The 16,480-nt window shown below is 36.6% G+C and overlaps 2 protein-coding genes across 8 annotated transcripts in view; one reads left to right on the top strand and one right to left on the bottom strand.

The window, feature by feature from the left end:
* Positions 1-1,272, top strand: part of LOC123523972 (uncharacterized) — a 35,228-nt gene extending 33,956 nt beyond the window's left edge. For all 7 annotated transcript variants that reach the window (XM_045301776.2, XM_045301775.2, XM_045301782.2 and 4 more), the window contains one exon: positions 585-1,272. In XM_045301776.2, the coding sequence (XP_045157711.2) occupies positions 585-717 (133 nt within the window). In that variant the 3' untranslated portion in view covers positions 718-1,272. The remainder of the gene's footprint in view (positions 1-584) is intronic.
* A 10,044-nt stretch (positions 1,273-11,316) lies between these two features.
* LOC123523970 (probable proline--tRNA ligase, mitochondrial) overlaps positions 11,317-16,480 on the bottom strand; it is a 35,864-nt gene continuing 30,700 nt past the window's right edge. Inside the window, exons 12-13 of the mRNA XM_053539358.1 lie at positions 15,817-15,996; positions 11,317-15,564 (exon numbers count right to left, since the gene is read on the bottom strand). Coding sequence (XP_053395333.1) covers positions 15,454-15,564; positions 15,817-15,996 — 291 coding nt within the window. The 3' untranslated portion in view covers positions 11,317-15,453. The remainder of the gene's footprint in view (positions 15,565-15,816; positions 15,997-16,480) is intronic.

Below are 16,480 nucleotides of genomic sequence, written 5' to 3'. Positions count from 1 at the left end.
AGCGAAACAGTAAGAGTGTATACAGACAAAGGGTAAGCGAAACAGTAAGAGTGTATACAGACAAAGGGAAAGCCAAACAGTAAAAGTGTGTACAGATCAAGGGTAAGTAAAACAGTGAGAATGTATACAAAGGGTAAGCCAAACAGTAAGAGTGTATACAGACAAAAAGAACGTAAAACAATAAAATTAGTTACTGAATTGTATAGAAACACTAAAATCAAGACAGCAATTCATTAAATATTCCTTTAATAAGAGGTAAGAATTTATTCCAGCTCTGTAAGAAGATTTGTAAATGTTTAGGACAAGAGTATATAGGCCCAGCTGTAACTGGTAAACTATGGCACAAAAGCAAAAAGTGATTTTAAAAAATCACAGCATAGAGTAAAAATTGACACAAACATGAAATCAACCACAGTTACTCACCAACAAATATTTATGATTTTACAGTATTCAGCCAAGTCTATAACTTCAGCAAAATTTTACAAATTAAAGAGAGACAGTATAGTCAATGAATTTGGATTTATAGTGCAGCATACATTGAATATGTTGCAAGTCTTTAAAACAAATTTGAACATTTTTTTCAGACCAAGGTATGTGGTTGATGAAGATAAAGAAACACAGAAGAAACTGAAGGAAGCGTTTAGTAAATTCTATAGAAACAGACCTAAAGAGATAGGAAAGGAATTTCGAAAAATGGAAACAATGTGGAAAACTTGATGATTCAACCATGGCATTAATTCACATTCCATTACTGTCTGACAGCTTGTTTTAGACAAAAAAGTGCTTGATCCAGGCTTTGAGGTTATAAAACTAAGTTTGGGGCCAGTCTCAGAGGTCTTATTAATCAACATATGTTTTGGAATACAGTCTCAGGTAGCAACTTGATATTGGTCTATGTTTTAGGAAACCAGTCTAAGAAAGCAACCTTCCATCTGGTCAGTGCTTCTGGAACCATTCTAAGACAGTTCCAGAAAGAAAACTTACCAATGGTCCATGTTTTTAGGAACAAGTCCCAGGAAGCAACCTGCCCATTAGTCCATGATTTAGAGACCAGGCTCAAAAAGCAACCTTCTAACTGATCAATGTTTTTAAAGACTAGTCCCAGATAGCAAACTTGCCATTGGTCAAAGCTTTGAAAGACTATTTTATACTGTCTAAGAAAGCAAAATTGCCACTGGTTCATGTATAAAGACTGGTCCTTGAAAGCAACCTCCCATTTTTCCATGTTTCAGGGACTATTCCCAGTTAGCAAACTTGCCACTGGTCAAAGCTGTCTCACTGTCTCGGAGAACAAACTTGCCATTGGTCCATTTTTTAAAAACCATTTTTAGACTGTCTCAGAAAGCAAACTTGCCATTGGTCAATGTTTCTAGAAACCATTCTCAGACAGTCCCAGAAAGCAACCTTCCCATTAGTCCATGTTTCAGAGACCAGTCTCAGTCTCAGAAAGTATTTTCCCATTGGTCATTGTTTTAAAGACCATTTTCAGACTGTCTCAGAAAACAAGCTTGCAATTGGTCCATGTTTTTAGAGATTAGTCCCAGAAAGCATCCTGCCGATTGGTCCTTGTTTTAGAGTCCACATTGTTATTGACCAATGTTTTACAGAACAGTCTAAAAAAACCTGCTATTGGCCTTTGTTGACAAACCAGAAAGAAACATTGTCATTGGTCAATGTTGAAATTATGCTCAGAAATAACCAGTCAGATGCACTGGCTTTCAAAACTTTTGTCCCCAGTTTTACAAGTTGGGTACAATTTTGAATCAGGAATATTCCATAACTGAAGAACAAGATTGAAGTTGTGTTATAAAAGAGTTACCTTCTTGTTTCTAAGGCTTTGGTGATATTAGAAATATATATCAACTGTATGTAGTAGTATGCTGTTAAAAATCACATGTATTGATTAAAAGTACAATGTATCTGCATGTTGAAATTTATTGACTATTATAATATATTTCTATCAAGCTGTTTGGTCATGTCTGAAATAATGTTAAGGCAAAGGAATACATCTAGGATTTTTGTACTAAATAACTTCATCATGCATTAGAGTATCTTCTGCAGACAATATTTGCCTGGGCAACTACTTTGCAGAGAAACTGTTGGCATAAGTGTTGGAAATAAGTCCAAAAATTTCTATTTTGATTTGTTTCTTTTTTGTTGAGTCAGCGACCTTAACCACTCGGACAAGGTGGCCCCTACACCATGAAAGAAACGCGTTCCCAGACCCTTCCCCCAAGCACATCCACAACACCATGAAAGAAACATGTTCCCAGACCATTCCCACAAGCACATCCACAGCACTATGAAAGAAACATGTTCCCAGACCCTTCCCACAAGCACATCCACAACACCATGAAAGAAACATGTTCCAAGACCATTTCCATAAAGCACATCCACAACACCATGAAAGAAACATGTTCCCAGACCCTTCCCACAAGCACACCCACAACACCATGAAAGAAACATGTTCCCAGACCCTTCCCATAAAGCACATCCACAACACCATGAAAGAAACATGTTCCCAGACCCTTCCCACAAGCACATCCACAACACTATGAAAGAAACATGTTCCCATACCATTCCCACAAGCACATCCACAGCACTATGAAAGAAACATGTTCCCAGACCCTTCCCACAAGCACATCCACAACACCATGAAAGAAACATGTTCCAAGACCATTTCCATAAAGCACATCCACAACACCATAAAAGAAACATGTTCTCAGACCCTTCCCACAAGCACATCCACAGCACCATGAAAGAAACATGTTCCAGGACCCTTCCCACAAGCACATCCACAGCACTATGAAAGAAACATGTTCCCAGACCCTTCCCACAAGCACATCCACAACACCATGAAAGAAACATGTTCCAAGACCATTTCCATAAAGCACATCCACAACACCATGAAAGAAACATGTTCCCAGACCCTTCCCACAAGCACATCCACAGCACCATGAAAGAAACATGTTCTTGGACCCTTCCCACAAGCACATCCACAACACCATGAAAGAAACATGTTCTTGGACCCTTCCCACAAGCACGTCCACAACACCATGAAAGAAACATGTTCCCAGACCCTTCCCACAAACATACATCCACAATGCCATGAAAGAAACATATTCCCAGACCCTTCCCATAAAGCACATCCAAAGCACTATGAAAGAAACATGTTCCCAGACCCTTCCCACAAGCACATCCACAACACCATGAAAGAAACATGTTCTCAGACCCTTCCTGCAAGCACATCCACAACACCATGAAAGAAACATGTTCTCAGACCCTTCTCGCAAGCACATCCACAACACCATGAAAGAAACATGTTCCCAGACCCTTCCCACAAGCACATCCACAACACCATGAAAGAAACATGTTCTCAGACCCTTCCCGCAAGCAAGGAAGTGTCTTTGAACATGCTTCTTCCTTGGTGTTATAGATGTAGCTCTATGAGAAGGGACATGGAACATGTTTCTTTCATGCTGTTATTCTTAAGATCATGAATGAATATACTGTGAAATCATTTTTATTCGCGTAGGACGAATGTTCGCGTATTTCGCGCTAGGACTGATGCGCGAATTTAAGACCGCGCTATTATTATTTTTTAATTATATTTTTTCATTACTAAAATTAAAAATGCGCAAATTAAAGCCCGCGCGAAATAGTCCCTTTTCACCTTTGTGCGAAATTTCATGTCAGCGAATTTAAATGATTTCACAGTAAACCTTGTTTTCTGGATGGGAAAGTAAGGATTATGCTGGAGTAGCCCAAAACATAGCAGTGCTGATACTCAACTTCAATGTACAATCCCAAACATTTGGAAGAATGACCCTGGGTTATTAGAACTGTACAGATACCCTAATCAAGGAAATGTCAGAAATTTTGGCAGAGAAACATTTATTGGTGTTTAGCATCTTTTTACCAATTTTTCAATCATATACTTGTAGCAGTGAGCGCAATGCCCAACTTTATTACAGCACTGCCTCACTGGACTATCATGCCGTCAACATGTGACATGATAACCCATCCAGTCGCATTATACTGACACCAGGCTGACCTGTTTTAGAACTACCCTCTTAATGCTGAGCACCAAGCGAGGAATACTACTATCATGATTTTTTTTATGTCTTTAGTAAGACACAGCTAGGGTGCAAACCCATGACCAACCGCACTTGAAGCAGGCACTCTACCACAAGGCTCTAGAGGCAGTTAAAATGTTGAAAATCATAAAATATCACCAATAACAGACCACTTCTTCAACTGCAATGAAATAGTGCATTTGTCATAAAATCAGAAACCTACTGGTATCCAGAAACAGTTTCAAAAAACAACATATGTGACTCTTAACATATCTGGGGCAATGTACCTTTATTGCACTATCAGTACTCAGTGTTGGGAATCACATGATCAAAACAATCTCTAAACAAAAGTGATATTTTAAAGAACATGAATAAATCTAAACAATCAGGTGATTGCGATTGAAATTTGTGTAGTTTTAGAATACATCTTTGTTGCCATAAAATAGATTATACCTTAGATTTACAGCAAAACTTGCTTCAGCATTATCCCACATTATTTGTAAATTAACTTTGGTTTTGAGATTATTTTGATCATGTGATTCCCCACAGTGAGTACTAACCAAGGATTATTGTCAATTACCGACATGTCTTACCCATACAAAAAGCTGGCATGGAAGAGTATTGTTTCATTTAACCTGAATGTTTGACGTTTGAATCTCAAACAGTAGGCAAGGTGCCTACAGGCTAACAGTTACAAGTTCCCCTTTATAAGCAATGGTCCTCTGTCCTTTCAGGTCTTCAGGGGTGATAAAATTACGGATTAATCTGGAAAACTGGATTTGAAAGCTCCCTTAATGTTCAGTTTTGAGATCACTGTAAACCACGACTGAGTTTTTTGTTGGGGTTGGGTGTTGCTGTTGTTGATATACCAAGTGCATGGTTTGAAGTTGGGCAAAGGTTGCCAAAAATCCAGAAATCAACAAACACTATTCACAAAGTGTTATCGTCCTTTTTCGTTGCCACCGATAATACGTACAATGGTAACTGTTTTTAACATTACATCAGATTATGGTTCAACAGGACGCAAACAGCCCTCAAATACTGTAAAATCATTTAATTTCGTGGGCATCAAATTTCATGGTTTTGGTCAAAACGGCAATTTCGTAGGGATATGAATTCGTGGATTTCAAATTTTGAATATAAAAATAATGGAATTTTTACTTTTTCGTTGGGATTAAATTTTGTGGATTGACTCAACCACGAAAATTAGTCCCCCACGAATATTAATGATTTCATAGTACATTGTCACTTTGGCGCTGTTATCATTCCTGATGCTGTATGGCAAGAGCAAGGTACCTCAAGCTTACTATGTTATTAAGTTCCCCTTTATGAGCAATGAGTCTCTGTTCATTAAGCTCTCATTGAAGGGTGAAAACATCTGTTTAAATAATCAGGTATACAAATTAAGAATCTAGATTATTTTATAGTACCTAGTAGCATTAACACTGTTTGAATATAAAGACCCTTTTGGAAAAAGAACAAGAGCACCCGAGCTGACCTGGTCTGAAGTGCTTCACATTAGGCAGTATATACAAGGGTGTGTTTGATTCGGGTCGAGTCGAGCTGATTTTTCACACTACCGCCAATCGAACCAGAGTAGTCCAACGCTAGTGTCGAGGACACAGGTCGAGAACATGCTCCTCCCGCAATGGGGGGTGAAGTCGAGCAAATTTGCCTATGACTTTATCCAAAATGGTGGCATAGCAGCGGAAAGTGAAAGGTTAGCATTGAGCACAAACTATACCTTAGTTAAATTAATTGTAAATAAAGTTTAACATTTGCATCGAAGCTGATATCGAGAAACAATGCAAATTTTTCGAATTAATGTAGAAGTGTCATTTTTATTTAAAAAATCATATTGATGCCCAAATGACCCGACTCGAGCCTGTTTGATTTGACAGTAAACTGTGCATACGCGAGTGTAACACTAGTGTACTCCCGCTTGACTGAATTGAACGTTTGACTCTTTGTCCTTCATACTAAACTATGGAAGATAACAAAAACCAAGGTGCAAAATTTCACATGCTGAACATCTCTAAAAATTTTCACGATTCCTGGACAGGACCCACCTACTTAGCTCAATAAGGTGAGTGCACATCTGTGGAATGCAGGGTCCCCCCCCCCCCCCCCCCCCCCCCCAAGTTCAATCCCTGGGCAAGGTGTATGCTCAATATGATGATTTAATAAAAGACATTTTTGAAGTTGTAGATCATCAACCACTGATTCATGTGTGAATCAGCTGGCAATTAATTGTAGTAAACAGATTATTAGTATTACTGGTATAGTCTCAATCCAGGAATATTGGTAAGCTTAACTGCCCACCGTTACATTACCGTAATACTGTTGAAAAACAGCATTATTAAGAACAAGAGGGTCATTATGACCCTGAATCGCTCACCTGAGTATATTGAACAACATGTTTCAAATGGCAAACTGATGCTAAAATATAAGAAAGTAGATCAGTAGGTCACATTTATGGTCACTGAAAGACAGTTTAAAGATTGGTGTGCAAAACTGTACATGTCATCCAAATTTCAAGGATGGATCTTAAACTAGAGTGGTCAGAAGCAAATGTTTATGCACGGACACACGGACGATGTAGACCTACTGACCTAGTTTTTGCCCTCAGTTGACCCAGTTTCGAACTTGAACTAGATATCATCAAGATGAATATTCAGACCAACTTTCATACAGATCCCATGAAAAATATCGCCTCTAGAGAGGTTACAAGGTTTTTCTATTATTTGACCTAATGACCTAGTTTTTGATGGCACGCGACCCACTATTGAGCTTGACCTAGATATCATCAAAGTGAACATTCTGACCAATTTTCATGAAGATCCATTGAAAAGTATGGACTCTAAAGAGGTCACAAGGCTTTTCTATTTTTAGACCTACTTACCTAGTTTTTGACTGCACATGACCTTGTTTCGAACTTGACCTAGATATCATCAAGGTGAACATTCTGACCAATTTGCATGAAGATCCATTGAAAAATATGGCCTCTAGGGAGGTCACAAGGCTTTTCTATTTTTAGACCTACTGACCTATTTTTGACCGCAGTTGACCCAGTTTCGATCTTGATCTAGACATTTTCAAGGTGAACATTCTGACCAATTTTCTTGAAGATCCAATGAAAAATATGGCCTCTAGGGAGGTCACAAGGTTTTTCTATTTTTAGATCTACTGACCTATTTTTTGACCGCAGTTGACCCAGTTTCAAACTTGACCTAGATATCATCAAGATGAATATTCAGACCAACTTTCATACAGATCCCATGATAAATATCGCCTCTAGAGAGGTCACAAGGTTTTTCTATTATTTGACCTAATGACCTAGTTTTTGACCGCATGTGACCCAGTTTCGAACTTGAACTAGATATCATCAAGGAGAACATTTTGACCAATTTTCATGAAGATCCATTGAAAAGTATGGCCTCTAGGGAGGTCACAAGGATTTCCTATTTTCAGACCTACTGACCTAGTTTTGGAACGCACATGACCCAGTTTCAAACTTGACCTAGATATCATCAAGATGAACATTCTGACCAACTTTCATAAAGATCCCATGAAAAATGTGACCTCTAGAGTGGTCACAAGCAAAAGTTTACGCAAGGACGGACGGACACTGCGCGATCACAAAAGCTCACCTTGTCACTTTGTGACAGGTGAGCTAAAAACAAAAAAAGGAAACTTGAAAATTCCATGGAAAACCAGGTTTTCAAGCCGGACGATCTTGTTTTGCACTGGTCGCAAGGCAAAATCACTTGCCGGCAACAGGCTTAAGCTTGCTATACACAATAAGGGGCCAAGTGAAACCATTTGAACAAACTCACAAGACAAGCATACAATGATGCTACAGACTATAAATTTTGTTACTTTGTTTTGGATTTAACGCCATTTTTCAAAAGTATTTCAGACATGTAACGGCGGGCAGTTAGCCTAACCAGTGTTCCTGGATTCTGTACCAGTACAAACCTGTTCTCCACAAGTAACTGCCAACTTCCCCACATGAATTATCAGAGGTGGAGGACGAATGATTTCAGACACAATGTCTTTTATCAAATCGTCAGTTTGGTAAAGATCCATCCTGTGGTTCATGAGAAAAGTCAATTAAAAGTTTCTTTTTAATTACCAGTATGCTTTGAAAGTTTCTAAAATGGGCCAAGCATTTGAACAATCTTAACAGAAAACCACAAAAGGCTACTACAGAAAATGTCTAACAAACAATATAACCAATAAAGTAACCAATAGTATCAAGACACCTTAAGTCATGCAAGATAAAAAGGCGTGCAGTTTCTTTAATCAACATTTTTCACAAACGTATTGAAACTTTGTGAAACCTTTACGGAAATTCAGAGCGTGACTGAACATTCAAAGTAAGTAACTTTCTATCTTCATCTTATTTTTCATCACATCTATAAGGCTTTTAAACAAGAGCTGTCAGTGGACAGTGCGCTAGACTATTCTCAGTGCTTGATAGTATAATATAAGCTATGAGAAAAACTATAACATTACAATAAGCATATTCTAAGTCGAAAAGGGGCCATAATTCAGTCAAAATGCTTGATAGAGTTGCCTCCTCCTTTTTACTGACTGGAGTCATGATGGTAAACAAGTATGCAAAATATCAAAGCAATATCTCAATGGACTTTGAAAATATTTGGGGTGGTACGCAAACTTTAACATTTATTCTAAGTCAAAAAGGGGCCATAATTCAGTCAAAATGCTTGATAGAGTTGCCTCCTCCTTTTTACAGACTGGGGTCTTTAACTTTAACTTTTGTGTGACGCTCCCGCTCACGCTGACGCCGGGGCGAGTAGAAAAGCTACCCTATTCTTCGAATAGTCGAGCTAAAAATCATAATTTTCTATTTAAGAAGTAACACAAAAAAATTTAAAAAATGAAATTTTTATTAAGGCTTTTCAAATCATATTTTTAAGCAAAGCAATAAATCACAAAATAACTAACATCAAGATTTTTCACTCTTAACAACTGGACATTCTGCATAGTTTATTTACCTTTAATCTTTAAAACTGGAAATGCTTTACCATGATGTGATAAACCTTTTCTTCTGTACCAAATATAAAATTGACTGTGGATTGATCATTCATGTTTGCATACAAGAATTTACGAGACAGTTTGCATTAAAAAAAAATAGAAGAAAATTATGACACTGGGAATATAACTATATAAGTTTTATAAAACAAGTCAGAGCTTTCAAACAGCTACACAATATGGAAGACTAAAGAATAGTTGCTTAATTAATATCCAACAAGCGTGCGTCAAATTTTTGTCTCAGTAAAATGCTTGGTCTGAAATTCATAGAATCAAACATTTTTGTTTGTGAGTATTTGTCTGTGTATATGTGAAGGTTTCTCTTAACCATTTAAACATATTAGTCTGGTATATGGTGAAATTAAACAAGAGGACCATGATGGTCTTGAATCGCTCACCTCTTCCCACATGACCCAGTTTTGAGTATGACGTCGTTTTTTCTATTATTTGACATAGTGACCTAGTTTTTGAGCTCATGTGACCCAGTTTTGAACTTGACCTACATATTATCAAGATAAAAATTCTGACCAATTTTCATGAAGATCCATTGAAAAATATGGTCTCTAGAGAGGTCGTAAGGTTTTTCTATTATTTGACCTATTGACCTAGTTTTCGAAGGTACGTGACCCTGTTTTGAACTTTACCTAGATATCATCAAGGTGAACATTCTCACTAATTTTCATGAAGATCTCATGAAAAATATGGCCTCTAGAGAGGTCACAAGGTTTTTCTATTTTTATACCTACTGGCCTAGTTTTTGACCGCACGTGACCCAGTTTCAAACTTGACCTAGATATCATCAAGGTGAACATTCAGATCAATTTTCATGAAGATCCATTGAAAAATATCGCCTCTAGAGAGGTGAAAAGATTTTAATAATTTTAGACCTACTGACCTAGTTTTTGAACGCAGTTGACCCAGTTTCAAACTTGACCTAGATATCATCAAGATTAACATTCAGACCAACTTTCATACAGATCCCATGAAAAGTATGGCCTCTAGAGAGGTCACAACGTTTTTTTTATTATTTGACCTACTGACCTAGTTTTTGAAGGCACGTGACCCAGTTTCAAATCTGGCCTAGATATCATCAAGGTGAACATTCTGACCAATTTTTATGGAGATTCATTCACAAGTATGGCCTCTAGAGAGGTCACAAGGTTTTTCTATTTTTAGACATACTGACCTAGTTTTTGACCGCACATGACCCTGTTTCAAACTTGACCTAGATATCATCAAGATGAACATTCAGACCAATTTTCATACAGATCCCATGAAAAATATGGCCTTTAGGGAGGTCACAAGGTTTTTCTGTTATTTGACCTACTGACCTAGTTTTTGATGGCACGTGCCCCACTTTCGAACTTGACCTAGATATCATCAAGATGATCATTCAGACCAACTTTCATACATATCCCATAAAAAATATGGCCTCTAGAGAGGTCACAAGGTTTTTCTATTATTTGACCTACTGACCTAGTTTTTGAAGGCACGTGACCCACTTTCAAACTTGACCTAGATATCATCAAGGTGAACATTCTGACCAATTTTCATGAAGATCTCATGAAATATATGGCCTCTAGAGAGGTCACAAAGTTTTTCTATTTTTAGACCTACTGACCTAGTTTTTGATGGCACGTGACCCAGTTTCGAACTTGACCTAGATATCATCAAGGTGAACATTCTGACCAATTTTCATGAAGATCTTATGAAATATATGGCCTCTAGAGAGGTCACAAGGATTTTCTATTTTTAGACCTACTGACCTAGTTTTTGATGGCACGTGACCCAGTTTCGAACTTGACCTAGATATCATCAAGATGAACATTCTGACCAACTTTCATAAAGATCCCATGAAAAATGTGACCTCTAGAGTGGTCACAAGCAAAAGTTTACGGACGCACACACGGACGACGGACACCGCGCGATCACAAAAGCTCACCTTGTCACTTTGTGACAGGTGAGCTAAAAATAAAATATAACAATTTGCATGCTAAACTGTGATAATAACTTGAACGTACAGAGAATATGATGATGAATGAGCCGCACCATGAGAAAACTTGCGACCAGCATGGATCCAGACCAGCCTGCGCATCCGCGCAGTCTGGTCAGGATCCATGCTGTTCGCTATTAGTTTCTCTAATTCCATTAGGCTTTGAAAGCGAAAAGCATGGATCCTGACCAGACTGCGCAGATGCGCAGGCTGGTCTGGATCCATGCTGGTCGCAAACCCACTATGTTGGTTTTCTCATGGCACGGCTCAAATATTTAGCAATATTTGCAAGAATAATTATTGGACTGGTAGTTATGTCAGAAACAATCTCAAATTCACTTTAAAATAAGCATTGTAAAATATCTAGCAAACTGTTGCACACTTACATTCATTTTGTTATAAAAATGTAAAATGATATTGACAATGTATCAATTCCTTTTTTGAAACTTTAAATGTCACCTGACTTTAAAATTAGTTTCCCCCATTACTTGTAAACCTTCATGAATCCTTTGTTTAAACTTTAGAGGAACAATATATATCTGGCAATGACTACCATGTTTAAGATAAGTCCCTGTTTAAATTATAACCCCGACGACAGCGTTATAACGGGGTCTCAGTGTACTTCCATTTTAACCTTTTCAAAATTTCTGTGATTAACGAATAATAAAATTTTATTAAAGTTAAAAGGAATTTACTAACAAAGGTTAACCTGAAATACAATTTTTTTAACATTTCAAATGAAGTTGTCAATTTTCATTGTTGCAATGCTCATTACAATGTGCCGTGGAGAGCTTGCTCCAGCAGAAAAAATCAAACAAGAACCAGGAGAGCAAATAAAACTTGGCAAAGCAAAGCCATTGCCAAATATTTATAAAGAAAAAATTGAAGGACGAGATCTTGCAAAGAAAGCAACAAAGAATTATGAGAAGCCAACGGTTAAAGAAGGGTGGAAACTAAAAACTGCTCCAGAAGAGGGAAGAAGAGCAATCAAAGCAAAGAAATCGAGTAACTAAAGCGAAGAAAATATATGTTGTACAATGAATATGATGCCAGAAAAAAATTATTATGATATAAAGTAACATACTTATTTCTTCAAAATAAAAGCATTCTTCAAATTTCAGTGTTCACTTTATTTTGTTCACATGTAAAAGTGCATCTGTTATTGTAAATTCGTTACTATTGACTGAGTATTATTTTAACTGTTTTATTTTCATGAATATTCACAAATATTGCCACTCACAAAGTCAACGTATTATGAATAACAATTAGCATCATGTCCTAATTCACAAACCCAAATTTTAAAAAATCTTAATCCTCATCCTGCTTAATTTCAGTAATGAACTTGTTCATTTTCCAATTTGGACAGTACCATTAACTGTCAAAAGGGGTGCATACCAAAAAGATACCGACTGAATGGCGAACAGTACAGATCATGATCAGACTGCATAGATGTGCAGGCTGATCATGATCTGTAGTGGTCACAAAGGCAGAATCAATCGCGCCAAGCATGATACAAGTTATCACCCCACATAAGGCCACTAACTAGGAAATTGCTAAATAAAGTCTTTGCAAAAACCACCCAGTCTACAGTATGTTACAGTCATAATTTTACAGCCAAAGAAAGAGTAGGGTATAGCAAAACAACTTCTGTTATATCATGACTTTAAACATTTACTGGTAGACAACAATTAGAAATGTTCAACTCCCCCTCCCCCACGAGTCAGCTGGATATGACCCTCAAATTATAAGGGAATTTTTAACAAACCAACAGCAGTAAAAGAGCTATTTATATCATTTAAGTGACCTTAACTATTTGGGATCAGCATAGTAAGCTGGTTCAAGTCGTTGACTTAAAATCACTAGTTCCATCCTGCTGTGTGTATCAATTTATTTATTTAGGTTTTACGGCGCACCAACACAGTATAGGTTATATGGCACCATACAGGACTACAAATTTTGGTTTCACATCTCATTTATATCGAAATAAAAACATGAGGTATGGAATCAAAATTTGCATACCTGCTGGAATCACAGAGTTACAGCAAATCCAAGTGTTAAGACCCTATTAGTCACCTCTTACGATCATGCATGGGTAAGGCAGTAATTCCAATTCTTTTCATACACAGATTGTCCCAGAACCACATGGGGCGTATGTACTAAACCTCGTATGAGAGAGATATATATATAAATCTTTCAACAGCTGACTTGTGGTAATATTTAGTAGTTCTACCCTGGTGGCAGCCTGTTCCTGAAATAATACCTCGAGGGACACCTTGGATCTTCTGTCACTAAAGCTGCAAAGTTGCTTTACAAATTTATTATGCAAGTCACCATAAGCATCGGAAAATCCTGATCAAGTTTGGGCCAGAATCAAAATCAGCGACCTTAACCACTCCACCAAGGAGGCTCTCAGACGAGGCTTATATTAGTTCAGCATAATAAACAGCATTCTGTAAAATTTCAAAAGGCCATAACTTTTAAACAGTACATGGTACACGTCCTGATGGTATGTAAAATTTCATAAAATTTTTGAGCTGCACCATGAGAAAACCAACATAATGCATTTGCGACCAGCATGGATCCATACCAGCGTGCACATCCGCGCAGTCTGGACAGGATCCATTATCTGTTCGCTAACGGTTTCTCTAACTGCAATAGGGTTTGAAAGCAAACAGTATGGATCCTGACCAAACTGCGCAGAAATGCAGGCTAGTCTAGATCCATGCTGGTTGCAAATGCACTATGTTGGTTTTCAAATGGTGTGGCTCAATTATCATTATGAATAAATGCCAAATCCCTTATAGTATGAGTTATCTGGACAAAGATTTTGGGACTGATGGAAGGATAAAGTGGCCACTATATTTTTGTCCTTCAGTCATAAATTTTGAATGCTTATTCTAGTATTCATTTCCATCCTTCCTACTCACTGTATTCATGCCTGATCATATTTAAATCATAAATCTGAATAAAATTTTCATGAGATATACATTACCACTGATAAGAACAGGTGACAGTGATATCAAATCAATACAATGTCCTATAATCATAATTTTACTGGATCAATATAACAACAGCAGGATAACGCACCAAATACTATACCATACTATTTTATTATCATATTTTGCTTTTATTACTGATTTTTTTTAAAACTTGTACATTATGTTATGTAATATTTCTAAAGGCCATATTGTAAATAACATCCTATCTTCATTAATTTATGTTACCTTCATTATAAAAAGTATCTATAAATGCTACTTTTTAAATTCTTTCAGTCTTATTATTCCTTTTGCATAGATTTGACTGTAACTCCTCCCACTACTGATCACTAAATATACAAACTTTTTCTTGAAACATGAATCACTAAATATCAAAATTTTTACTTTAAACATGATCACTAAACACCCAAGCATGTTCACAGAATATCCAAAAACATTTCTTTAAATATGATCTGATCACTAACCACACAACATTGATCTTTATCAATGATCACTTAACAAGAAATTGTAACCATGTTACAGATGTTTCCCTGCCAAGGCAAATTTGCATTCAACATATTAATTATGATCTTAATAATTGAAAACTTTGAGCTTTGGGCCTGGATGTTGTGTGTAACACTTGATATAGCAATTTACTAATTTACTACAAGTCATATCAAAATCCATTATTGAATGAAAGAGTTAAGGACTAGACAGCGTAGCCTCGACCTTGGAGCTACGGGTATACATCGGTCATGCTATATACATATCCAATGACAATTTTCAAAGTAATGGGCTCAACATGAAACATACCCTGTAAATCTTTGACCTCTGCAAACTTGACCCTGGTGCTATATGCCTGGGTAATGGGCCTAGAGCGTCAACACTTTACTGGAAACATTTAGGCCAAGTGATATTAAATTCCTTAACGGATGGCACTTACAAACAAAAAACCTGCATTTGTCTCTGAAGGTGATCTCATCAAAAACATTTATTCAGGATTCCTCAATGCTGTGGCTACTCAGGACATCGCTAGAAATTATTGTCCTTCAATAGATAGGCAATGTTTGTGTACTTGTAATATTCAACTCAACATCAGAATGCAAAACTCAAAGGGGTGTTCCTTTTTGTTCCAACATTTCCAACATGAAAATACATGTTGATAGATTGTATAAGTCTTAGAGTGATTTTTTTTTACTTTTTCGACAATCTGTAAAGTTTTTGCAAGGAAAATATATCCAACTTTGACATTTTTTTATTTTGAATTATCACATATTCTTAATATAAAAATGCTCAATTGTATCATTCATGCAATAAACTTTGTAAAAAAAGCCAGTAAAATATACTGTGTTCATATAGTCTCTATATGTCTGAATTTGTCAACAATTTGTTCTTGGGTCATGAACTCTTTATGTCCTGCTACCATATCTATCACCTCATATAAACGGGGCTCCTCTAGGCACTAGAAAAATAAACAAACAAAAACTTGTAAAGGTGCTGGAATGAGAACAAAATCATTAACAAACTTTTTAATAAGACAACACACATTAAAATGTCATTGAAACTGACCTCGTACACCAGATATGAAATTTCATTGTCAACATGGAAAAATACTGATATTTTAGTACCTACTATAAGTACTGAGATTGAAATTTCATATGTAATGACTCTTGTTTTTAATTTGAAAAGATAACAATGAAAAAAATGAATTTACCTTTCTACCAACCACAATTACATGTGGATATCCCTGAGCATCTGCCTGGTGTATTCTTTTCCCTACTGTTGATTTAATTCTATCTTCTATCACAACTTCATTTCTCAAGTTTGGTAAACTAGTCAATACATCACTTAATTCATCAGATAACCTATTGAACTCTTCACTTCCATACCCTTCCTACAATGAAAATTATATTCAAAAAGAATAGGTGACATGATTATTATACAAGGGGACATGATCAGTACACAAGAAGACATGATCAGTCTATAAGTGGACATGATTAGTACATAAGACGACATGATTAGTTTATAAGTGGACATGCTTTAAAAGAGGACATGATCAATACACAAATGGACATAATTAGTACAGAAATGGACATGACTAACACACAAGTGGACATGATAAGTACACAAGTGAACATGATAAATACACAAGACAAAATTTGTACACCAGTTGACATGCTAAGTATACATGATTAGTACAGAGGTGGACATGATTAGTGCACACATGGACATGATTAGTACACAAGCGAACTGTGAACAAGATAAGTACACAATATACATGTTTTGTACACCAGTTCACATGATAAGTATACAAGCGGACACGAATAGTAAAGAAGTGGTCTTGATTTGTAATGGATATGATTTGTACACAAATGGAC

This window comes from Mercenaria mercenaria, chromosome 3, assembly GCF_021730395.1.
Source record: "Mercenaria mercenaria strain notata chromosome 3, MADL_Memer_1, whole genome shotgun sequence".
NCBI lineage: Eukaryota > Metazoa > Mollusca > Bivalvia > Venerida > Veneridae > Mercenaria > Mercenaria mercenaria.
Note: the sequence above shows the minus strand (reverse complement) of the source record. Positions and strands in the feature narration are given on the sequence as shown.